Source organism: Triturus cristatus, chromosome 8, assembly GCF_964204655.1.
Source record: "Triturus cristatus chromosome 8, aTriCri1.1, whole genome shotgun sequence".
Taxonomy (NCBI): Eukaryota; Metazoa; Chordata; class Amphibia; order Caudata; family Salamandridae; genus Triturus; species Triturus cristatus.
In genome coordinates this window covers 34,878,872-34,906,103 of record NC_140591.1, presented here as the reverse complement: position 1 = coordinate 34,906,103, position 27,232 = coordinate 34,878,872, and the positions used below count along the sequence as shown (strand labels likewise).

At 42.2% G+C, this 27,232-nt stretch overlaps 1 protein-coding gene across 1 annotated transcript in view; it reads left to right on the top strand.

The window, feature by feature from the left end:
• LOC146799897 (cytosolic phospholipase A2 gamma-like) overlaps positions 1-26,928 on the top strand; it is a 668,494-nt gene extending 641,566 nt beyond the window's left edge. The window contains exons 16-17 of the mRNA XM_085620828.1: positions 914-1,079; positions 26,371-26,928. Of these exons, the coding sequence (XP_085476954.1) occupies positions 914-1,079; positions 26,371-26,522 (318 nt within the window). The 3' untranslated portion in view covers positions 26,523-26,928. The remainder of the gene's footprint in view (positions 1-913; positions 1,080-26,370) is intronic.
• Positions 26,929-27,232: the final 304 nt, after the last annotated feature.

The window sequence follows — 27,232 nt, the reverse complement described above, 5'->3', positions numbered from 1 at the left end:
GAAGGATGAGGGAAGGGAATATATTTCTGGCTGGAAAGAGAACAGTAGAAACACTGGACAGACTTGAGTGGTTAATAATGTAGTCTGAGAAGGATTGGACCCATGCTAAGCTATAAGCTAGGCTACACTATGGCGAAGGGCCTCGTTTTGAGTCTGGCGGTCCATGGACTGCCAGACTCATGGTGGTGGTCTCCCGGCCATCCTATTATGACTAGGGCAGTCGGGCCGCCCTATGACCACCACATCTGCCGCAACTGTCAGTTAACCACCGTTCCCTGGAAGTTAAGCAGCGGTCCTGAAGCGGGAATATGCTGGGCGGGGCCAAGCATATTATAAATTTCTTTACCGCCACACTTTTCATGGCAGTGCGACTGTCATGAAAAGAGTGGCAGTGAGGAAACAAAGGGGTACCTACATGGCCCCTCGGTGCCTCACGCCATGTGGATGCACACAGGAGGGGTACAAGATGTGCTTCCCTGTATGCTTGCATGCCAGTACCTGCATGGCATGGACTGCAGCAGTACATGCAATGCAAGTACTGATTTTGATGTTCCCATTGTGATGCCTATTTCGTAGGCACTGCTGTGGGAATGACACAAAAGCCCGCCAGGCAGGAGAAAACTCCTGATCTGGTGGTCGGTTCTTCTATTGATTTGGCAGTGCAGGAGCAGGGGGTACTGCTCCCGCACCACCTAACTCATATTAAGGCCCCAAGTTCTATGATAAGGATCCTGCCTTTGGCAGTCCCCTCATCTGAGAAATATATGTTTTCTGCAGTGTCTTTAGGTTGGTGCTATCTTTGATACTTAGTCATAAGCCATAATGAACAACTATGACCAAATTTATATGTTTCTCACTATTTCCCACTGAAACTGCTCGCAATCATCCACATTTCTCATTTTGTCCTATTTAGACACTCAAACTAACTGCTGAATACTGCAAAGTGCACAATATTCCATTCCCAGCTATCCATGTGCACAAGGATGAAGAAGAGACTCCCGCAGGATTCTACGTCTTCAAAGGTCCCAATGTGCCTACAGTAGTACACATCCCACTTTTCAACACAGAGAATTGTGCAGGTCAGCAGCAATTAATGCATGATAAATTTAGTTTACATTCTGTTTTTGTGCATCTCTGTTTTATTCATTGGCATATGAAATGTTTTTAGTTGAAATGGAGTGCAAAAACAAAAAAGATGTGGTGTTACCTTTATTTACTCCACCAGTATTAATCGCACAGGCGTTTCTACCTCGATCTACTTCTCATTTTAATGTGCGGTTTCACCTGTACGTTTCATACAAACAGGTTATTAGCTACAGAACTTCAAATTCGTGGATGACAATATTGACATTTCTCAATACCTAAACATCACACCATTATCTTAACTTGTGTTGGACCCACGAGCACACTTGCAGCAGAGCACAAATTAACTATTTCCCGTGTTTGTAAAGCTAGAGCAGGCGGCCGTTCCTTTCGAAGCCTGGCGGCTAAACTCTGGAAATCACTGCCTGTTCCCATCAGAGTAATCCAGAATCATCTGGCTTTTCGTAAAGCCATTAAAACCTGGCTTTTTCCCTGCTTTTTTGATTAACATCTCATTTCTGTCTCCTGGGCGTCTGTCTTGGCTTGGGGTCGCGCTGGGACGCCCCGTTGCTGGGGCAGCCATGCACTATACAAATCTGACTAATAATAATAATAATAAGATGCACTGGAGTTCTTCCAATTTGCTCATGCACACACATTGTAGCATGCATTCCATTTAATATTCAATAAATAATATTAAAGATATCCAAATTCAACATCTGATCCAGTCAGACAATGCATCGCTTTGTACAGTTCATTTTTTATTTATTATTTTTATAAAAAAGGACTATCAACTCCCCTGTGCTCCACGTGTCATGGATACACACAGGAAAGGTGAGCAGCATGAGTGAGCTTTGCAGAGCTTGGTGTTATAGATTCAGTTTGTGCTTCAGAAAGGGAAGCCCGCCATCGAATGGGTTCCGTAGATGACAAAGCCTGAAAGAAAGGAGTCTTGAAGCCAACAAGGCAGTCAGAGCGATGGCCTTAGTTCTTTTGAATATGTAGGCTATGCTATCAATACCTGCGTACATGATTCATGCCCAATTTCTAGTTCTCTTTATTGCCTTCAGAGAAAACCCTAAAACAGAAATTTTGAAAAAGCATAACACAAGCATATTTGAAAACTTAAATCGATAACACCTTCAATATCCATAAATCCTTTATTGGGCCTTAGCACATAAACTAAAATATGTTTGAAGTATACATAAAATTGCAAAGTAGTCTTTACAGTTAATCTTAAAATTATATAGAAGTATTCTTTAGTCTCTTAGTAATTATTTATAGTACTTTATTGAGTGGCTTCCCATATTCTTCATACCTGATTTCAATGATTTCTATTTCGATGATAGCAAACTGTGAACTAGTTGCTGTAAGTTAGTAAGTGGGACTCAAAACAGCAGATTCTCAAATGCTCATAGGCTTAGGCACTGACACATCCTCCCAATATACCTATAAGAGTATCTAGTTAACATATTCACCAATTACTTCGCAGGACCAAAGTTATTAGTTTTACTCCAACCAAGTTAAATGACCTTGCAGGCACTAGGGTAATGGTTTGAATGGTCTGCAATAAAAAGATTTTTTCGGGGATTGAGGCAAATGCGACTGCACCTACCTAGCTGTGAGGTAACATATCAAATAGACCATTAGGTGCTCAGGACCTGAAACTCAAAATCCATAAGCCTCCCGGGATCACAAAGATCCCTCAACAACATAAGAAACTAAGTGATCCAGCACCCTTAGTTGTAGTCATACACAAATGCAGTGTAATTACATACATAATTTTTTCATTCATTAGTATTTTTTAGCTGCACAATTAAGCATGACATCAATTCAGCAGATAAATTTCAATTCCTTTATTCCTGACTTCTCCTTCACAATGGATAAAACCGTAGCCAACGCGTTTCGTCCTCTCTGACTTCTTCAGGGCAAAAAAATGTTTGGCCTCCTATCTTCAATGCTTTTAGTGTTGTTTAACTCCTTCTCTTTTGGTGAATTTAGACGTTTTATGCAGCCTGCATGTACTGCTGACTCCACGCCGACACGCAAGCTGTTGAAAATCTAAAGGTCACGAATGGGGTAATACTGACTGTAGTGCTACTCCCAGGCTCAAGATCTAAATATAAGATGGATCGCCACAGACTTTTATCTATACACCTACAAATTATTGACATTGGGATGAACTACGTCTTAAACAAGATACATCTAAATTCACCACAAGCGAAGGAGTTAAACAACGCTAACAGCATTCAAGATAGGAGGCCAAACAGTTTTTGTTTTATTTTGCTCTTGCATTTAAGGAATTGGAAATTGCGATTCCTTAAATGCAATATAAGTAGCACAAAAGTAAGTGCACTTTAGCCTTAAGGAATCACTAATTACCACCAACTTGCTTTTTTTTAAAGTGCCATGTGGCACACATTCATGCCCTTAGGGTATGTATGTGCGCCACATGTGCACACATGCACATTTCAGGGGTGCAACAGGGTGTCCTTTTGACACCCTGGCACCCTTGAAATAGCGCCCGCTCTTTGCCATTCTTTAATAGCGAATCGCTAATAGTGTATATCTTCCCATTCATTCCTATGGGCCTCCTAGCCCATAGGAATGAATGTGTAGGTATTCCTTATTTGCTAATCTCAATTTGCGATTCGTTATTAAGGAATGTTAAGGAATCGCTAATATTTTAGCGATTCCTACCTACATTCAATTTTGTGAGTCCTTATTAGCGAATCGGTAAAATTCGCTATTAAGGATTCGCAAATTTGATTTTACCTACATCTTGCCCAAGATTGTTTAAGGAGTTTGACTTTTTAAGACCCAATGTCAAAAAATCGTTTCCGCTTGGGATCTTCTTCTGGTATTGAAGACTTTACAAGGATGTCCCTTTGAGCCTCTGGCTGAAGTTTCTCTTACTTTTTGTCTTCGAAGGTAGCATTGTCCCTGTTAGCATACTGGGTGTGCTTTCTGCCTTGTTTTGTAATCTCCTATCTTCAGATTGTTTGAGGATCGTGTTATTTTAAAGTTTCACCCTCTCTTTATTCCCAATATGAATTAAATATTTCATAAGTCTCACAAGATTTTTCTTCCAGCTGTCCCTTTTCCTTCTGAGTCTGATTCCCTTATAGATGTGGTGAGAAACTTTAAAGTCTATCTGACTAGATCTGCAGATTTTGGGGGCGGGGTGACTCTTTTTCACAAATTTTGGTCATTCCATCAGGAGTAAGACATCTTCTCTTCCCACCCTATGTCATTGGATAAGACAGGTAATTTTCATTGCTTACTCTAAGGGGGATTTTGTCTCCCAGGTTCTGTTCAGTCATGTCAAACCCATGGGATGACTGCTTCTTAGGCAGAATCAGGCAGTGTCTATATTTCAGTTATTTGTTCTGCAGCCACTGGGGCCTCTCAATCTACCTTTAAGGATCATTACAGGTTAAATCTGGCTCAAGGTTTGGAATTACAATTTGGTACAACAGTTCTAATTTCTGAGCTTGAATAAACCTGTAATAGCTTTTTTCTCAAATGGCAGAATCATGTTGTTTGTTTGATTATGGAGATTATTGCTAAGTAATCTGAGCAGTCCATTCATGCTTAGGCAGTTAATGTTCTTAAGTTAAAGATATAACACCTGATCGCATTGACTTGTTTGCTGGCTTGAATATTGTACCAATAGACAAATAGGTCAATATAGAAGTAATCTTAACAGAGAATGCTTTCTTTCCATGTCCGTAAAACAGAATCCTTCAGCATCACCAAAATGAAATCACCAGAACCTGGCTGCAGATTTCTTCAGTCGCCTAAAAAGACCACTATCAGGCATCGTCAGAGATCATTAGCACAGCTCTCAGTCTTCTTGCCTGAAGGGGTTATGGTGTTGCTTATTAGTAAGGAGTCAAATTGTGATTATATGTGGTGTACATGTGAGAACAAAGTTTAAACTCTATCATCAATATGGAGCTCCAATCAGATATTACTCAGTCCTAGTTCCTTCACTGTAGGCCTGAATATCTTGGAGAATTACCTATAGCAACTTTTTTCAATCCATTTCCTGTTCCTATCTTACACCGAGTTAAGTAACCAAATAAAAGTCTGTTAAATATTAAAGGAAATTAATTCTATGTATGTTTTAAATATAGAGCAAAATATATAAAATGCTACAAAATCTGCAGCATAATTTTGAATTGAATGTATGATAACATAAAAAAAATTACATTACATTTTTGGAATGTTTTATTTGGAAAACACATCTAAAACAATTGCTAGTATTATACATTAGGAATTATGGATCAATTATATAATATCGATGCCCACAATATCAAGTCACAAAAATATTGGAATGTAAATATAATTTACAAAAATATCAAACTTTTGCACTTAACTAAGAAAATTGCAAATTTAACCACCGCAAATATCACTGTTAAAAATATAGATTTTCACTAATATTGGAAACAAAAATATCAGTAATAAGAATATTGTAACCTTTAAATAAACAATTGAATAGTCGAAAATACTGCCTCCCAAAAACCAATTACAAAACATAAAAATGCCTGCTTTTTTATAATGTAAAATGTGAAAATAAAAATTGAGCAACATATAAACATATGTAATCAGTGTAATAAATATATAACATTTCTAAAATGAATATAAATTGGCCAAAATACAAATAAAACTATATACGTCAATAAATCTATAAAAATTATTTCTGTAAACTACATCTATATCTATAGTTATTACCCTGTGGCGGTCACCACTGGGGAGTTATAGTTAGGTTAATGTTGTCACCAGTTATAGTTAACACAGCTAACTATAATTTGTGCCCCCGCCATGCACTGCTTATCACCTCACATATTACATCACTAATGACATGTTCTATGACATCATTTATGACATCACTGTTGACATCTCAAATGAGTCCAGCAGGAGCAACATGGGCAGAGGGAAAAAAACTGCTCCATGAGCTAATAACAATACTCTATTTTTAAAATGGAGAGCCCACAAGAGACTTGCAAGACTATCACAGACCCACCTGTCCAGAAATATAAATATTTGTAAACCTTTATCTTTCAAAAACTACTGAATGGTTTTAGCCCAAATCACAAAAAAACAAGGGCATGTTTACAAGGGATAAATGCAATCAGAACCTCACTTTTTTCGACATTCTGGTGGTGTTAAATCCTTTGCCTTATTTTCAGGGTGGTGGCAGTGGCGGCTGGTGACATCTAAAGGTGGTGAGGCGTAACATTGTTGTTCTGCACTGCGGCGAGCGAGCGTTGCGAGCGAGCGAGCTCAAACAACCTACGGGTGGGGGGGGGGGTTTGGGGAGGTTCTCCCCCTCAAAAAATTTGAAAAAAGAGTGTACAAATGGTGCATTTTTAAGCAAATTTGAGGAAGCAGGAATGTTAATAAAGCAATTTGTGCTGGGCCTAATAAACATAGATTGGTCACTGCATCTCCCCTCACTTCACACAGCTTTGCTCTTGTACCTTCACCCAGCTCCACAGAGACCCATGCTCACTCACAGGTGTACACACGCTACTCTACTGGGATTGCCAAGCAGACAGACAAATACACAACTAACACGCAGACACATCTCAGTCTTGAAACTGTAAAGCAGAGACACCCAAACGGATCTTATAATAGGAATTATAATGCAGACAGATAGTCAGACACTCACCCTCCTCCCCCCTTCCATCTCAAATGTTCAAGCTTGTACCTCTGAAACACCACGCTGCATTCTAAAAGCCAGGAAGTAGTTAGGGGAATGAGGCATTAAAATATGTTTAAATAAATACAACCAATACCCATCAACATATTGCACGTCTTACAAAATGGTGCAGTGTTAAACAGTCAATACAGGTACAACCCCTTAAGTCTGCCTGTTTCCTGCCCATTCTCTGTTAGAGGGTTATACCAAATCACTCCACAAACACTGGCAAATATGAAACATTATGCGATTGTATCAGGATCACACCTTGCATCAATGGGGAACTGAGATGGTATCGATGTACAACTTGTTAGCATCGCAAATAGCAAACGTACTTTGTACGACAACACAGGAGCACAAAATAAAAATCCTCTCAAGGAACAAAGTCAGTGATTTTATAAGGGTAAGTACTGGAATGCTGAACCAGTTTAAAATTACGTTCCTCTCAAGGAACCACAGCAGTGCCAGATAAAAGTGATAAAAATAGGTGTTGTTAAACTGGTTTACTGAACAATCAATCACGACAGAATGGAATCCGAATGCGCAAGTATGAGCACAGCAAAGAAACCTCGTCAATAATACATTAGCAAATATTTCACAGACCCTGGAACAAAACATTTTATGAAGTGTTGATTTTAAGTTAAAGAATCAGGACTCCTCTGGTGAGGTTAAAATGTTCGAGGCAGATGTGGAAATACAGACTCTGACCTCAGCACACCAGCTTGCAGAAATCAATACCGTCAGCGCGACGGATAAACATCACAAGCAGCCGCTTCCGGGTACCAGTACAAAAGGCGGCAGTACAATCTGTGCGACTGGCTTGGATGGGTGTAAGCTGTGAATAGTTTTAAACGGGTTGAACAACCTGCAAAAATTCTAAAAGGTGGTTGGAAATCACAAGGCTGTGGATTTCCATCTTTTGCCTCCTTCTCTACCGTAACCTGAAGCAATTCAACTTCTCACTGAGGTCTGGTAAAGTGCCAGATGCACACTGTGACCTCACACACTAATTACGTCAGCAAGTTATCTTTTCAACATGTGAAACGGGCATTAGTAGGGAGGGGGGTTGTGTAAGTGCACCAGTTAGATGAGCAATCGCTGCTATCTTCGAAAACAAACTGTCGGAGTTCGGCCTAACTCTACTCCAGTCAAGGGAGGGGCTCCCTGCCCGACAGTCTGTGGAATCAGTCCGGTAGGGGGCACTGGGTACAAGGGCAGGCAGCAGGTGGCAACCGAGAGTGACTGGAGATGTATTCATCGACGAGCGCGGGGGCTATGTAGTGATGTCATGAACCATCTTTCAAAGAGAGCATACTGGGTGCTGGCATCTCCGAAGGGTGTGCAGAGGGCAGGAGAGAGGGCAGCAACAGCTGTGGGATTCAAGCTAGAGCACAACGGCACAGCCACGCCCGGCCTGCCCTGTCCGCCTGACTCCGACTTCCATGTCTGCGCTGCCACTTCCTGCCTCCCCTCTGCTGTCTCTCCCGGCTTCCCACTCCAGGCTTTCACCCTGCCCCTTATCTGTCACCCCACTCTTCTCTCACTCGTTGGCTCACCCTCTGCCAGCCCAGCCCCCCATTACTCGCTGTATCCGGCAACATGCTCTTGTTTTCTACTTCCTCACAGATGTCACTCACTGCCCCCATGCACACTGCAGACTGGCACCTTCCTTATTTCTGTCTTGAGACTTGCTGGCCTCAAACGTGTGTCATTCCATATCCCTTCTCCTTGATGTAACTTCCTTCATCCCATGTCTGTTTTTCATCCCTTGTCCCTCACTCCGGTCAGTCCACCAACTCTCTCCTATCACTCAATGATTCACTAAATGTCACTCCTACCCTCACTTATTCTCCGTCTCTTTGCCTCCTTCTTCTAGCTCCTTCAGCTTTCACTCCCTTTGCCCCTTCCCACACTACTGACTGCCACTCACTGCCCCGCTGTGTCTCGTCACTAGCTGTTGCTCGAATCTCACTCCCTGTCCTACACTGCATGCCCCCTCTCCTGACTTTCACTTCCTGTACCCCGCAGCTGACAATTCCTAGCTCCTACCTTCAGTATGTCACCATCTGCCTCCAGGAGCTGCCTGGCACTCCACTTCACTGACTCCTGTCTGTCACATGATCCGAACCCTGTGCCCTGACTTACAGTTTGCTATTTAAACACCCGATCCTTGGTGAAACACCAAGCTGAAATCTCACTGTTGCTACAATCAGAAGCCCCAGACTTCCTCCTATTAACGGAAACTTGGCTGACCGATGATTGTGCCCCAGACATCCTAGCAGCTGTCCCAGATGGCTACTATATCCTTCAGGCTAGCCGCCCTCTGGGGAGAGCCGGAGGCGGGGTTGCTGCCATTATTCATAAGGAACTTCAGTTCTCTAGCCTAGAGGCCACTGGTTTGCCTTCAACTGATTTTTTGATTTTAAAATTCGATTCCCCTCAGTCACCTTTTATCTGTGCTCTTTTCTATAGACCCCCTGGTAATATGCCCAACTTCCCACAAGCAGTGGGAGAGATGATTTCTCATCTGGTCATCAACTATGCCAGAATTCTCATAATAATAATCATTTTTTTAAATGATTGTTTATGTGCAGGAAGGAGCACCTTCCTGCACATAAACAATCACTGGAGTTTTGCTGTTTCCATGTGCGCTGTACCAAGCAGCACACATGGAAACAGCTCAAATTTGGAGCAATTAACCATTTCTCCTTCTTTCGCCAGGGTAATACCAGGCTGCAGGCCCTGAGAGGCCTCTGGGGTACCCATTCCCTAGGTACATAGTATACCATATACTAGGGACTTATAAGAAGGGTACCCCAGAATCCAATCTGGAGTGTACCTAAAGTACATGCAATCGATTTAGAGCAGAAGCAGCTAGGCTGCGGCCCTGGATAGCAGGGTCACAGCCAGACTAAAGTAAAGAAACAGTGAAACATCAGCAAAAAGTGGGTGTAACCATAAGAAGCAGATCCTACTCTCCTACATGTATTGTACATTTACATCTGTGATTTATATGTATCAGTTCTTCAAATTAGCCTAGATTATTTGCATACAGAGCAAACTGTCCTAAAAACTTGCTTTTCTATAGCCCTCCATACTTGACTTCAGCTGTTTCTCAGCAGAGGTGTTAACTTGCCAAGTCTTCGTGAAGGCTGTGCATTCTGTTATCAGCAGCTCAAACATTATAAGGCTTAACTAAAGCAAGAAGCTCAAGTCAAAATCAACAGGCGAGGATGAACTACTCGCACATGAGGTAATGTTGCTACCTATAATGTACTTGCCGCTTGTATGGCAAAGAAGCTTGCATTGCTGTCTGTGCGTACCTGTTCTGTCTTGCAAGCAAGCCTGTGTTTATGGCTGCCTTTTACTACCTAGCCAGGGTTCTGGAGCCCTTTTCTCTTGATGCCACCATGGCGCAACTGCTAAGCCACCGGAGAGAAAGGAAGACATGGACAGACCCAGACCCTCGAGTGCTGAGCTGCCTGCACGCACCCCTCAACTACTGTTCCTACACAAGGCTGTTCTTGGAAAGCCTTCTATATGACTATTCCGTGCAAGCCCCGCCCCCTGCCCGCCATGACAGAAGAATGTCCACATAGACTCAGGGCATCTAACCTGAACGATGTCAATAAATGAGGTGGGTGAACTAAGCCCCCTTTCACTATCATTGTTTCTTACCCTAAAACGGTAAAAAGAAAGAGGCCAGTACCCTCATAGCAGTAGAATCGTGCGGAACAGCTATCTGTAATTTATGGACATTTTCTACAAGTCGTTTTGCATTTCTATGATAACTATTGCTTCGAGGAATATTTTTGAAAATGATATGCTATCAATTCGTTTTTAGCGAGGTTCTACCAATAGAAATATGCTACTGCCCTCTTGTGGAACAATAGAGCATAAAATCACAGGTGAGCGGTTTGTGTTAAGAAACATCTGAAGTTCAGGTGCTTTGTTTGAGAGATGAGTCCAAACATGGCATTCCTAGAATGTTAAAAGTCAGGCCTCCCTTTTGGAACATTACATAATTCTGATGGCTAAGATAATTGTCAGTAAATCAATTCCAGGGCGAAAAAATGGTAATCGATAGGTCACCCACGAGCTAAAGGACGGCAAGGCAGGCACTTGTATGAGAGTAAGTAAGGGGAATTCTAGGAGAGACACTCCTTGTCAAAGGGACACGAATCGGACATGAGTGTCTGATGGAAGACTTCTGAGGCTCCAAAGACGAAAGTCACAATTTAAACACTGTACAGCATATAGAAGCCTTGGACTTTCATCGTCATACTTGTGCGTTTTCTGGCTTCATCTGGACTTTAAAGTTTACAAATGGGTTTTAGCAAAATGAGTGGGAAAACACGGATTGTGTAAAAAAAACAAAAAGTGAGTTAGAATCACCGGCATCCCAGCCTCATGTCAATCAAATGTCTCTCTCCTCTTGGTGCCTTCAGCGAGTCGAACAAACAACTGGATTCCAGCCACTGACTCAAGGCCATGACTCGGCTGGATCTGCGCAGCAAAGCGGCCGCGAAAGTGAAAGTAAACGCGGCGCGCGCGCCCGCGCACATGCACTGTAGCTCTAGGCTGGCCTGGTAGCACTTTTTGGAGCCCACATACAAAATGTCTCTTCGAGCCAGCGCATGCGCTGGGCTCAGCGAGACCTAAAAAACTACGAAAGCTGCAAGAAGAGGAGACTCTGGCACATTCCCTAACTAGAACCTGAAAACAGAAGAGGATGTACATATATTTAGCTGTCTTTCAAAGTAAGTAAAACATATATTTAAGCTGAAACATAAAATTAATTGAAGTTAAAAATGTCAAATATCAAATAATTAACAAAACGCTCAAATACTTCTATTCTTTCCATATAGTTACTATTAAAAAATTACTGCAGCACCAAGAAACTTCTATTTGCCCAAAAACAAAAACAGCTTCATACCTGGAAAAAGACATACATAAAGTAAGTACATGTAATTTATTAACAAACAGGAACTCAACCTAAAACAGTTAATATATAAAAAGGTACTCAACCTCCACTTCCTATTAACAAACAAGCATTTAAAATTAAACTAATGCACTTTTTTTTACACCAACAGAAAAGAAGCCACCAGCTCCACATAACAACACACCCAAAGGAAACCTGCAAATAAAGTGTGCAACATCTAGCAAGAACATATATAGACTAAACAAGTTATGTTAAACTTATGTGTAAAATGTACTTGAAAGAACTGTATTCATTTAAAAAAATTGAAAACAACAATAGAAAAATTACATAAACATATACAAAAATCAAAAACAGTGTAAATATAACTTACATGGTTATTTTAATACTTAGGCCCTTATTACGAGTTTGGCGTTCCATGGACCGATGTCCCCGCAGTGGCAGTTTGACAGGCAGTGGTCTTACCGCTGTATTATGATATGGATTCATTACCATTATGAAGGTTGCCACCAAACGGCCAACTCCGGCAGCAGACTGTTAACCTCTGGACTCATGGTCGGCGGATGGTAGCCTCCATACGGCAGTACAGAGGTGCAACACAGCCGTTCGTGTTATGAGTCGGCTTTCCCACAAGCCAATTGTGGCTACCTTGCCACACAATGGCAAGGTAGTATTTTTCTACATATATCATGCATATGTGTGCATTCGACACACATGCGGTTGAAATATACACACATGCATTGTTATATATGGAAGTACTTTGCCCACCGCCGGAAGACCACTGCAGCCACACTGCTGCCCCTGGGGAAAACTCCTAATATGGCCGTCGTGATGTTAGAGGCATAGCGGTCTATTGTCAGCTGCAGACGCAGTCCTTTGGTGGTGAGACCACTGAACAAATCAATATTTAAATGTTTTTTCATAAATGTATTATGTATCTTTATTATAATAAAGAAATATAAATATGTTACATCATGAGTGCCCAACCAACTCCTATGTATATTCATTTTTCTGACAATCTGGGATAGTAATTTAATTACATTAACTAATCCTACTAAACCATTTTAACAAAGGTAATGGGCAGTAAAAGGATTCCATTTACTATTCCCACACCAATGTAAATGATTTTGGGAAAGGTGTTGGACACTAAAGGGGGTCACATTGCCTATTCCCAGTCCAACGTAACCAATTTTGGGGGCGGTGTTGGATACTAAACAGGTCACATTTACTTTTCCTACTCCACTCTAAAACATTTTGGGGAAGGATGTGGACAATAAAGGAGTCTCATTTACTATTTCCATTCCAATCTAAACCATTAAGAAAAGGTGTTGGACACTATTGGCTTAACATTCACTATTGCCACTCTAATCAAAACCAAATAAAAGTGGACAATAAAAGAGTTACATACAAAATTCATACTCCATACTAAACATAATAATTACTTCTCAATAAAATAAATAAAAGCATTGCTTACAATATATTATTACCAGAAAAGCCTGCATATTTAACATAAATCAATAACATATTAATTAAGTTGTTCTTAATTTCTTAAAAACATTAAATTATACATAATATTTAGTAATGTGACAATATTTTACATAAATGTATAACTAAACACAATTATAAAAATGGTAAAATATATTTAGATTGCACATAAAAATATTATTAAAAATAATACAAATTAAGAAATATATGAAACATACAAAAATAATGTAAAGTAGTTTCCAAATTAGCTATTTTATGCATATATATATAAATATGAAACTTCTCATTACCAATAAAAATTGATTTTAATTTGTAAGATTAAATACAGATAAAATATAAAATCAATGTAGTTTTTTATAAATGCATAACAATTAGTACATATTCAACATAGTTTTGAATGCAAATTTACATATTACACATTATTTATAAAATTATTAAATTATTTACATTTAAAAAATGAGGCCGCCCGAGGCACAGATGCATCAGATTATAAAACAAAAAACAGAACAAATATAAAACACTTAACTTCACAAAATAATAATCAGCAAATGCATGTGTTATCAAAATACATTTTGCATGTAATATTTACATTATAACATTTACAATGAAAATGTTTGGATTTTCAATTTGTTCCTAAATTTATAAAAAATATAAAATTTACATTAAATACATAAAATACTTTTTAAACTTATCAATACATTCAAATTAATAATGATTTTTTTTTTAAATACTAAACTCATTTGGAGCATGAAAATATTACATAATTAGTTTGCATATGAATAAAAATTAAACATAAAATCAAATTGGGGGCAAGGCCAACCTGCGGTCCGAGATGGCCATGTCACGCTGCAGCTCTGCCGGCTTCTCCTTAATCCTGGCCATACCACACTCCCAACTCACTATCATGGGCAGGAAGCAGAGGTGCTGGCTGCCGCAACATTAAGAGCAGCTCACTGGGTGCGCGGGCGACAGGAGTGAGACCACCATCCTCCACGAGGCTGCAGTTGTGATGGGACCACATTGCGGTCTGGTCCACCTCTGCAATGTCCAAGGGGCATTACACTTTTGTCCTGGCCTGTGCTGCTGGGAGTTACAAGGCCGAACTAAAACCCAGCCGGAGCCAGAGAAGCAGTGAGGCTGGTGCCTGGATTGGCTCAGGAGTAGCAAGCCTGTCTGTGGTGACCATTCCCGGAAGCTGCCTGCGAAGGATTGAGGAGACCGCATCTGGGGGGAGGCGGTGTGAGCGGGAGGCCACCTGAGGCACAGATGCATTCATAACTAAGGCAAGGCCGGCCCACACATCTCCCGGAGGCCCTGCAGTGACAGGGACTGTGGGTGAGCCTGGGGGTCAGTCTTTGGGCTAAGCTGGGCTGGCCTAGTGCTGTGTGCGTACCTCATGCCCTCCTTCCACCCATACACATGCTGTAACAACAGGGGGAACCTGTTATTCCTAGATTGCCCTGAAGGCCCTATTTGCTAGTATTGTGTAGAGGCCCTGCAGTCTGGAAGGAATTGCACGGTTGCCGCCGTAGGGGTTTGCACTGACATGGCCTTCACGGGTGCCAGCCATTAGGGAGTGGTGCTCAATCGGCAAGGCAACCATCAGATATTTGGCGGTGAGTGGATTGGATGGTCCAGCCCACCTGGGCACTGCGGCACCGCAACAATGCAGGGGAGGCCTTCTTCACCAGTCACTCGCCGGCACCCCATGGTGAAACAGCCACTTGCCTGGCAGCGCTTCCAGGCTGCCTCCCCCCTAGCAACTGGAACACAATCCCTGAACATCCTTGGACTATCGCCTCGGAGCCTGTCTGGTGCGTAACACCCATATGGTGCATCTGCTCTACTCAGGGACTCAACAGTACCCCATCCTCCGTTAAATTTTGGGTATTGACAGAGGTGGCTGGCTATGGTCTGCGCTGCCCCCGAACAGCACCAGCTAATCTTTGACAAGACCAGACCTCCGAGAGGGGGTGTGGGGTGAGCGGCGGTGGAGAGATGTACAGCGCCTGACACCCCAGCGGCAGTGGCTCAGAGCGAGGGGGCCCGTATGGTGGAGCTGCGTGCAGGCTTTAAGGCACTGGACAGTCACTTCTACACCCTAGACAAATGCCTAGACACAGTTGGGGTGTGCCTGGACCACCACAAATGGAGACTGGACATGGTGGAGTGTAGATGGAGCAACCGAATCTGGGAAAAAGGTTGACCACATGGAAAAACTCCTGAAAACCATAGCGATGAAGAACGAGGATTTAGGGGCATGAAGTAGGCGCAATTTCATCCACATTCTGGGGGTAATGGAATCTACAAATACCAGTCACCTGGATCAGTTTATAGAACAACGCCTGGTGGAGCTGTTTGACAGAGAGGCTTTCACATCAACACTTGTGGTTGAGAGGGCACATCGCTCCCTTGGACCACGCCCAAATCCTGGCTGCCCACTATAAACACCCATTACATGCCTGTTGAACATCCAGGACACCGCTATCAAGATAAAAGAGGCCTCTCAGCTGGCAAGGATCATCCATCTCACTGTACCCAGACTTCACTGCAATGGTCCATGATGCCCGCCTCAAATACACAGGTGTCAAAGCGACACTGTGTAACCTGGGACTTTGCTATGGGATGGTACACCCCACTCATCTCCCAGTTGAAATAAATGGAAAACAATAACTGTTCGAAAGAGCAGGACTTCCATCACAAATATGCTGCGAACCATGCTACACTGCGAGAAGAGTTGCCTAAATGATCGCATCTGGATGCGCTCTTTGGGGCCAGTGCAGATCTTTTTTCCAAAGGCTGATTTACCAGATTCCACCTTTATCCACTACCTGTGGAGATGGGCTATGAAAACTGAACTTTACCGTTGAATGCCTCTTGAACAACCGGCCTACCGTTTCTAAATTTGGATGTATGGCAAATCATAATGTTTTTTAGCGTGTCTGACCCCTGTAGGGGGTGGGGACCTGGTGTCGGATTGCCACCCCTTAAGTGCTTATTGCACATATTTGTTTGATTTCACTATAAAGCTGTGCATTTATCTTTTTTGTTGGGAAAGTCTTCTTACCCATAAAAATAGGTATAGGATGTTTGGGGGCAGAGGGAGGGAAAATGTGATGAATTGCGGATAGGTTCGCCTCTGCTGGATTCACAACATTCACATTCGCTCTACCGCTTATGCAATGACAGTATAAGCTCAAATTCACCATTCCACAGATATTAGGGTGGCGACTTGGAATATCTGAGGACTGAACAATAAACACAAAGGTATGCAGGTGCTACATTATCTGCAGTGACATCAGGTGGGCATTGCCTTTTTACAAGAGACCCACTTACCCCCGAACTCCCATCCACATACGCCTCCATGTGGGGAATGCATCGATTTTTCTCTGGTTACAGGACATATTCCAGGGGAGTTTCAATACTAATACATAAGCAAGTACCATTTCATCTACGTGCAATCCTCGCGGACACAGAGGTGCACTATTTATTGGTGATGGGCCGACTACTGGGACACACTATACAGTTAGTCAATTTATAAGTGCCTAACACAGATAGCCCAGAGTTGTAGCAACACCTGCAGGCGCAGAATTAGGCCACATCTGTGTAAAGAGGGATTTCAACTTGCTGCTTGACCCTAGGTGTGATAGTACTGCAACATCACCCTTCACAGAATACCAGACCTACTACTCGGCACAACATAACACTTGGACTCACCTTGACTACTGGCTCCTTACACTCACCTTGACTTCTTGAATTGAATCTGTACTGCACTTTCTATGTATGCTATCAGACCACTCCCCGTTAAACCTGAAGCTCCGCATGCATAGGGAAGGTGGGGTTGAGTGATAATGGAGGTTCTCCACAATGGTGCTCCAGGATGAAATGTTAAGGTCAGAACTCCGCATTGCTATAATAGACCCCAGTTCAGACCCAGCCATAGGCAAATCAGTCTTGACCCTGTTCCTTATGGGACTGGGCTGAGTTTCAGCACTCCGGCCATCATCTCCTTGTGTTTTAAATATTTTAAAAAACAGTCCCAGGATTCTTGAGCCGGTCCAGAGAAGACCTGGCTTGGCTGGACTGTTCCCATAAGGAACATGGTAAAGACTGAATTTCAAATGGCTGGGTCTGAACTGGGGTGGCGAAGTGAGCTAAAGAACGATGATGGATTCAACCCAGATCTGTGACTGGGGGTGAGTGTGTGAAAAGTTTCAAACCTCCGTGCATTTTCTCCTTGTGTTTGCTATTAAGATATTTCATCATAAAATAATATTTATGCTTTATTTATATTTTTCTGTCACACTCCGTACTAGGTCTTCACCCAGGTGTAAAGGTGTGGTAACATGCCGTTCAGATAGGCTTTCTTAGGATACGTTTATCTAGATTTGTATCAGCCCAGGTAAGTCTAGTAGGTCACACCTGCCCTGCAGGACATTACTCAATTCTTACCTCTCCTCCTCCGATTTTTCCCACCAAAAGTAAATGGCTTTATTGGGACTACATCTAGTGACTGTCAAACATCATGGAGGCCTCTTCGGCCACAACCTGCTGCCTTGCCCCGCTAAGGATGTTTGATTTCTGTTTCAGAGACCTAGTTTGGTGAAAGCAAACCTGGGGGCATATGTATCAAAATCTCTATTTGCGATTCTCAAATAGCGATTTTTTGAGAATCGCTATTTGGGATTCGCAAACGAGATGTAAGTAAAAATTCGCAAATTGTTAGCGATTCTTTGGCATTCCTTAATTGCGATTAGCAAATTGCGAATCGCAATTAAGGAATACCTTCCCATTCATTCCTATGGGCCAGGAGGCCCATAGGAACACATGCTCTGAAATGAGCATGTGTGTGCATGTGGCGCGTATACATGCCCTAAGGGCATGTATATGCGCCACATGGCACTTTTAAAAATGCCAAAAAGTGCATCTTTCAAAGAAATCGCAAAATACCACCAACTTGAAGTTGGTGGTAATTTGCGATTTCTTAAGGAGAAATCGCACAAATTGGGTGCTTGTTACATCGCATTTAAGGAATCGCAATTTGCAATTCCTTAAATGCAATCGCAAAATAGAGAATCGCAAATTTGCGATTCTCTAATTTGCGATGCCCCTTTGGGATGATACATCCCGAAAGGCATTTTCCCGTTCGCAAATGGGCCGATTCTGAGAATCGCCCCGTTTGCGAATGGGAAAAGGGCTTAATACATATGCCCCTAAGTTTATAATAGAGGAGTCATTTCCCAAACCAAAGCCTTTCATCTTTTGTATAGTGCGCACACTAATACAAAGCATCCATGCTCATAATAACGTACGTAATGTGTTTTGTAAAGAGCTTGATACGGCTCCTCTGCCCTTCCTTATTGCTGAACATATGTGGGTACCCAGTTTAATGGGACTGAAATCAGTCACTTCAGAGGAAATAAAGGCTAAGGGCCTCATGTAGGTAGCATACCAGTTACCACTTCTAAAATACCGAACGATACCGAATCGGTATTTTAGAAGTGGTAACTCGTATGTAGGTAATGAGTCGGTATTTTTTACTGATTCGTTACAAGTCGGTAATTACCGAATCGGTATTTACCGATTCGGTAATGAGGCATACCTTCCCATTGATGGGAAGGTATGCCTCATTACCGAATCGGTAAATACCGATTCGGTAATGGGGGGAACACATGAAAGGGTGGCAGGGTGTCACATTGACACCCTGTTGCACCCCTGATTCGGCCATGTGTGCACATGTGGCACACATACATGCCCTAAGGGCATGTATGTATGCCACATTGCACACTGCTACGCGCGTCAAAAAGCTTAAACACACACATTAATTATTTACCACCAACTATAAGTTGGTGGTAAATACCGACTCTAAAACACACCCACACACTCCCCCTACATCTCGATTTTGGCTTTGGAATTTACCGAATCGGTAAAATTACCGATTCGGAATAGTTACCGATTCGGTAACATTACCGATTCGGTATTATTACCGAATCGGTAATTTTACCGATTCGGTAAATTCCGAAGCCAAAACTTGTCCCCCTACATACCAATAGCCAAAATACCGGTCGGTAATGGTATAATTACCGAAACTCGGCCGTTACCGACCGGTATTTGGCTACCTACATGAGGCCCTAAGTGTGGCTCGTCAGAAGTGAAACTTGTAACAGTACATGTAAGTAGTCAGTGTTTGACATATGAGCCTCCATCCTACTCTAACACCAACTTATATATATATAACTGGAACACAGCACCTTCATACAGCTACAGCAAGGAAACCATGTACAGTCTTTGTGAGAAAGTCGTCATTTTTGCCCTGATCAACCCCTTTTTTTGATTGATACTGGTGGTAACTGACTCTGATTATGCTCTGGGATCGATGAGCCAGACCCACGGCTAGTGATCTGTGCTAAATGTATATAGTAATTAGTTGTAATTCCAATTGGTATGACAACCTCCCTGTAAGCCCTAACTTATGGTAGGACATGTAGGTTTAGAGGCCCAGCAGATTTAATGTACTTAAGTGTGAACTGCTTTGTTGCCTGCTGTCATTTTACAGGCAGCCATGCTTTACAGGCTGCTTTTAAAAGTAAATTTTGTGCAAATTTGACTTTGGAATTAAAGGTACTTTCAAAGTCTCAAACACCCTTATATTTACACATGTCACCCCTAGTGTCTCTATTAGGTTCCACAGGGATAGGGTGCCTTGTAAATATCAGCAGGGGCATTATAAATAATGTTTCATAAGCCCTGGTGAGGGAAAAACGGTAAATTTTGTTTTCCTCATTGTACCACATTGGCTCCATAGGCTAACATTGGGATTTTTAAATAGAGTATAACTGCTCACAGGAGTGGGCAATAAACATACTTCAATGTTTTGAAATGATAGTTAGAATAACTCCCACAACTTGCCGAGGTTAGGTGCATTATAACTATCATAGAACAGAGGTTATAGAACTTGCTTTTCTGATGTGCTAAAATCCAGTCTTTCAGCAGCCTCTCCTGATTGGCCAGCCTTTGACTGTTTGAGCCAGACTGAGCCAGACTGATCTGATGAGGTGTGAAGTGGCCTGCATAGAGACAAAGGACATCTGGTTGGAGGAAATCTGTGGCTGCAGAGCAAAAAGCAGGATAGGGTCTTCACACAGGTCTTCACAGAGGAATGACAGTTAGGACAGGACACAGGTTCACCAGACATCCTGCACCCTCAGCCAGACAGGAGACCCAGTAATTGAATTATCAGAGGGGTGGAAAGAGGAATGTTAGAGAAACTTAGTCACACCAGTGGGTTGGCTTAGCCAGATCTCAACTCCTGGGTGGAGTATCTCCATTTTGGATTTTGAAGGAATAGTGCTTACTGGAGTGAGAATATGCCACACTTTGGTGGAAGTTGTCATACCTGACAGTGACACCCTGCACTCCATTGGTCAGTGGTACCTCCCTGCTTGTCAGCTAGGAACCCTGGATAAATATTGGAGAGTTGATCAGCAACTCAGATCCCTGTCTGAAACTACAAGAAGGAGAAGGACTGCCCTGCTGTAACCCTGGCCTGCGCCAAGAGTGCACTCTGAATGTTTGCACATGCCACACACTTTGAAACTACAGCCCTAAGGACCTTACCTTGCTTTGAAAAATGAAGGAGGGGGTCTCCCTGAGACCCACAAGTTAAAAGAGCTCCAATTGCATCATTTCCAGCAAGAAGAAACCAGCTGACCACCTTAAAGCTGAACTTTAAAGGGTTTGGTCAGGTGTATTGTGGGAGACCTAGTCTCATCATTCCAAGGAGTAACTCAGAGATTCTGTAACCTTGGATTGGTATTGTGGATACCTTGAAACTCCCAAAGAACATTCTGGAACAAGATCCACAAGTTTGAGAAGATTTAGAGAATTTTTGTCAAAAAGCTCCGTCTGGTGACCGACTCGTCAACGAGAGTCAAGACAGCGACGTCAAACTACAACTTGGCATGAGAATCAGGTTGGCTCGCTGATGCTCTGTAGCTTTTTGTCATCGACGTGACTTCCAAGTGCGCTGCGTCAAGCTGCTGTTGTCGAATCTAAAGCCAGCCTGAAGAGGAGCCTCCCTCGACGTATAGTGTAAAAGCTCCAACAACATGACTAAGGGCCTGATTTAGATCTTGACGGAGGGGAATACAACATCACAAACATGACGGATATCCCATCGACCATATTACAATACCTTTATATCCTATGGAGATCATAATATAGCAGAAGGGATATCCATCAAGTTTGTGACAGAGTATTCCAACTGCCAAGATCCAAATAAGGCCCTAAGTCAGAAAGTAAAAACTTGACCGTGTCCTAGTGTATCCGACTGGCTCTAACTCTCGGTCAGCCTGAAATTTGGACTTTTATCCCGGTCAAGCATTACCAAATGTCCCAAAGTTGCTCTTCAGTCATTCAGCAACGCCCTGAGGGTGTGGGCGGGCCGCGCCGCAGTGAGACTGAGATCCACCTGGAGGGTGAGAGGAGCGCTATCAGGCTCTCCTCAGGGGAAGGCTTCAGCTTAACTTTGTGGAATGCCTCACAAAATGACAAAAGAAGCTAGGGAGATTTCTCCACGGACCACAGTACAGCCACAGGGGTCAAGAAAGGAGTCACCCCAGTCCTTAACGAGGAGAGTGCTGGTAAGCCCAACAGTCCCCATACCATTAAAAATAGGCTGGATAGTACAGGCGCAGGGAAGAGGAGAAATCTAACTGATTGTGCACCAGGTGTGATCAAGAAAACAGTGACCAAGACAGTGGAGAAAGGGGCATTGACCGCTGAAGGAGATAATGTACCACGCCACCCGGTGCACTTCAGGCAACAATCACAGACCTTTTCAAGATTAAAGATGGAGGGGGGAGTCAAACTATCCAAGAGCTCCTTAGCGAACCCGACCTGGAGAAAACTAAGCATAGTTTACTCGCGGAACAGGAACCTACCTCAGTATATATGGAAAAGAACTAAGCGGAAACCGCAGTAGCAGATATTGGATGCCCTTTGCTCTGCGATTCCGCCCAGGGGGGAATCGCTGGGAATCCCAGAGAGACTATCCAGGGGGCACATTGTCTTATATATGACCCTCAACTGAACTCCCAATCTGTTTCAGCCAGTGGCTTCACTGCTGGAAGTGAAGGGCTGCCTGCCGCCGATGTTATATCTGACATGACAGATACATTTGTCTCACTCACGGAGGACTCCCACTAAGGTGACTTTAGCACTGGCAACAGCGAAATAGAGGATAGTTTGTGGACCTCAGGCTCCAGCACACTGGAAGCATCCAAGACCCCTCTTAATCTCCAAAAACATCAGAGGAGCTCAAAGGGGTCTAAGGGTCACATTGATCCTCAAAAAAACAGGGGGACTCGCACTACTTGCTTGGGCTATTTAAGGAAGTCAGGGATGGGGCCGCACCACCAGACTCTTGGGCCACCGCCAACATTGTTATTTTTTTTAAACAAAGGTAAAGACCCTATTTTGTTGAGATCCTATAGACCTATCAAACTTTTAAACAGCGACACCAAGATATACTCCAAAGTCTTGGCAACCTAATTGAATAAAGTAATGCAGTGGCTTGTTTCAGCCCGGCAGCATTGCTTCATTCAGGGGAGGGGGGCGGTAGATCATGTTCCGTGGGTAATCACATTATTTGATGCCACAGAGGTCCTTGCGCAGCCCATGGGGGTTGCTTTTCTTGATGCCGAGAAGGCTTTGACAGGGTGTCATGCAGTTATCTTTGGAAGATCATGGAGGCTAATGACATTGGGACATCTTTTATCAAGGCAGTATGGGCTATGTACATCAAACCTACTGCCCAAGTGCGAACAATAGGAGAAGAGTCTAAGCTATTCTAAATCAAAAGAGGAACAAGGCAGGGGTGTCCTTCCTCTCCCTTGCTGTTTGCACTATATTTAGATCTGTTCCTCAGATGACTGGAAGCCTCTAATGATATTATCCCTGTAAGATTGGGACAATAGGATTCTGGCTTATGCCAACGACACAGCTATAATCACTATCGACCCCGATAGAGCGCTGGGTGCTGTCAAAACTATAGCTGAAATCTGGGTTTCTATTGAACAGGGTTAAAACACAGGTTCTAATAAATAGATTTACTCCTGCCTCTGATAATAGGATTGTCAATGAAGCAGTTTATCTTGGAATAACCATCAAAGCAAAGATCGAAGCAATAGTAGATCTAAACCTTGCCCCCATAATGCGGAAAATTAAGAAGGATCTTTGCCGATGGGATAATCTGAGACTCTCCATAATGGGGAGGTGTAATTTAGATAAAATTATGATCCGGCCAAGACTAGTTTATATTTTTCAAACAATGCCCCTTGAGATACACAACGATTGTTTAAGCTAATTAAGAGGGTGGTTGCTAGGTTTATCTGGTCCTATGGAAAAATAAGGAGGGCTAATGCATTCCTGTGCCTTCCTAGGGATAGAGGGGGTGGGGCTCCCTAATTTTAAGTTATATTATTTGGCAGAAGTATTGCAGTATTATGGGCCTCTATTCAGCAACAAGGTTAGGGCAGGGGATGTCCCTATTTATGTCCCGTTGATATTTGAGATCTTGATAGGGGCATGGCCTAATGGCTGCCTACTGAAATTTTATGAAGCAAGCTACTTAAAAAAATGGTTTAAGACCTTAATTACAGCATTTCGGAATTGAGCAGGTGTTCGGAAAAGGCTTGGGGTGGGCAGATTCAGTAGGTACACCCCTTGCTCAGGAAGGATTAGCTACAGAGGATCCTGCTTGATGACTGTTTGGCAAGGTGGGAAAGGGCTGGTTTTGGTAGGGTAGGGGATCTTTTGGCCAGAGGCCACATTGCGTCTTTTGAAGCGGTTAGGGAAAGATTTAATGTCAGCCCTTGAGACTTTTCCAAATTTTTGCAGTTGAGGGATTTTCTTCTCAAAAAAAGCAGGAGGAGCGGCAGGATTTGCACAGGTCCCCTTAACTGAAATATTAATAAAGGATACAAACCCCTCAATTTCACAATTGTATGGCTGTCTGTTGGAGGAGGTCCCAGATGACCTGGATAAGTATAGTCTGAGGTGGCAGGAAAGGCTCGGGTTTCCGGATCCCTTCTTTTAAATCGTTAGAAATGGGGGGCACTATATTGTGCTCCGCCAACCTGCAGTCACAACACTTTCAAACTCTTTTTGATTTATACATAACACCTGCGAAAACTGTTAAATGGGGAGGAGCAGAGGGGACTCAATGCTTTAGATGCAGGGCAGCAGGTGCGGATTTGGTTCGCATATTTTCTACCTGTCCTAGCATAGAACCAATAGGCCGGGTAATAACCGGCTTTTTACTGGATGTATTAAAAGACAATATCCCTCTGTCACCTCAGCCTATGTTACTAGGAATAGCTGAACGTGATAGGAGAATTGGGACAGAGCTAATCTTTATAGCGATGTCAGTCCTCAGGCTGTGCATAGCCTCAGCCTGGTTGGATGTTACCTCCGTCCTTCCGGCAATGGAAAGGGTGCTTCCTGCGCATTTATAACTTAGAGACTGCACTTTATGAACGAAGAGGTAGGAAGGGGAGGATTAAAGGAAACAGGATCTGGGGGTCACTCTCAGCTTGGATCTCCTTGCTTACTCAGAATGAGTGAGTTATCAACCAATTTAAACATTTTTAGCTTGTTGCTACTTTTAATCATACCTATTAGATTCTCTGCTGTGATCCCTCATGAATTGTCTTTTATGGTTGTGTATTCCGGATTAATTTAATTTAATTAAATGAAAGTTCCCATTTCTCTGTACTGTATTTATAACCTTTTAGCTGTTGTTCTCTATTGGATTGTGAATTATTATGGCTTTATATTTATGACTAATGTAGCTAAAGGAAAATCTGTCTCTGTGTAATGAATTTATGTCTATGATAATCTTTTGCTGCAATTTATTTATGTTCATATTGGAAGAAAAAAAACATTTACATTTTTTTTAAAAAGCTGCCTATATTTATGTAGAAGAATACTGTGAAGATCAAAGAAAGATAAGTGTGCTTTGACATGTGATGTGAAAAGGTTTACTTTGAAAGTTGTTCAAACAAAGCAAGGTAGAAAAGTCCTGAAAAGAAGAGAGACTTGGGGATGAACAGACAGATAGAGTAATGGTAGGCTGCGTTGATGCAGGCTTCATGTACACTTTTTTGCCAGTCCCTTTCCTGATGACATCAGGCTTGTGGTAGAAGAAAACCAGGTGTTAATCCTTAATGGAATACTGCAGCATCACTGCCAATATGTTATGTTATGTTATAGTATGTTATGTTAAATATTCTTAATTAGTTCAACACTCACCCAGAGGCAATGCTGTGATACAGAAAGGAAAATTAGCGCAACTAGTTATTGAAAAAACAGGTTTTAAGAACCCTTCTGAAATAGATCTGTTGAGAGCTTGATGTATGAGGAAGAGAATTCTAAAGTTTGGAGGCTCCCACCACGAAACTTCTTCCACCCCAGAGGAAAGTTTAAACCTGGGTACAATCCCATTCCTGGCAGAGCTGTAGTGGAGAGACCTCTCTGGCTGGTACCATGTTACCCTGTATTGCAAGAATTTTGGACCAGAATCATGAGGTGCACTAAAGGTGATACTTGAGGCTTGGAACGTCACTCTTTGTTTGACTGGAAGTCAATGAAGTTTCCGTAGGGCATATTTCGCTGATTGAAATTTGGTGATTCCTAGTAAAAGCCTGGCTGCTGCAATCTGGAGGACCTGAAGCTTGTGTGCATACTGAAATTGTATGTTAAGATAAAGGCCATTACAGTAGTCTAGTCTAGACATACCTAAAGCGGTACCCATAGTAGTTTGAAGAGATGGAGGAAGAAAGTTAGATAGTTGCATTAACTTGATCTCCCAAAACAAGCTTGTTGTCCATTTACCTTCCAATAAAACTCCCAACTCTCAAATAAATGTGGCTTAGCATTTCAGCTAAGGATAATAAAAAGCAATGGTACACAATTTATTGGAATCATTTTACTATGGCTTGTTTGGTCATTATGAGGTCTCATTGATGTTATTGCCTTGAAATGAATTAAATGCTTTACAGTAGTGCATGTATTTTGATCCTTCTGATTGGCTGAACTACTCCCAGCAGTCGGTATGAGATGATAATATTAATGTTTCTCTCATTTACATTCTTAGGTGAAGTAGAAAAGTACAGAGATGCATTCTCTACATTCAAACCTTCTTATGACAAAGATGAGGTAGAAGACCTTCTGAAGGTATCCAAACTAAATGTACAGAACAATAAAGGCAAAATACTCAAAGAGCTCGCTGAGGCAGTACTTGCATGAAGACCACCAGCCAAGAACAAGCATCAAGAATGAACCTACTAATGATTTGTTTTCATTTAAAAAAAAATAGCTGATCTTTCACCTTTAAACTATGTACCACAAGAAAATTAACTAAAACACCTGCTGAGGTTAAAACGTGTCCTACATGAAAGACTCTTAACAATCACATAGCCGGTCTCATATGCTAGGTTCCCTGCACGTTGCTGTCAAATATCTTTAAATACCTATCTATGTGTAGGTGGTCTAAAAGACAACAAACTGATGGCCAACTGTTCTAGTTATCATTTCATCTTTACAGGTGTAAGTTTTCACAACTGTTGTTTTTCAAGTGCTAACACTTTCAGTAATTTTCTCCGATCTGTGAATCATGTTCTAAAAACTGAATAAATCATACTTTCCAAAAATATGTTTTTCTGATTTCAGCCTTGGAATTCTACTACAGTGTTTTTTTTAATTAAGGAGAGTTAAAGTGTGAGCAGCGTAATGAATTAAGCACCAGAAACTGCTTTCATTTCTTCTTATGCACACTAGGAGCAAAACCCAATAATGAAGCAGGCCACAAAATTGGGGGATGGTTTGCTGTCCTTAACGTATCTAAGACTCCTTTCAACATGCATTTAAGGCCAACTATATTTATATATTTAAGATTCGAGACATGCAGTAATGAATCAAGCAAGCAGTAAAATAGTTATGCACCTTAAGAGAAAGAA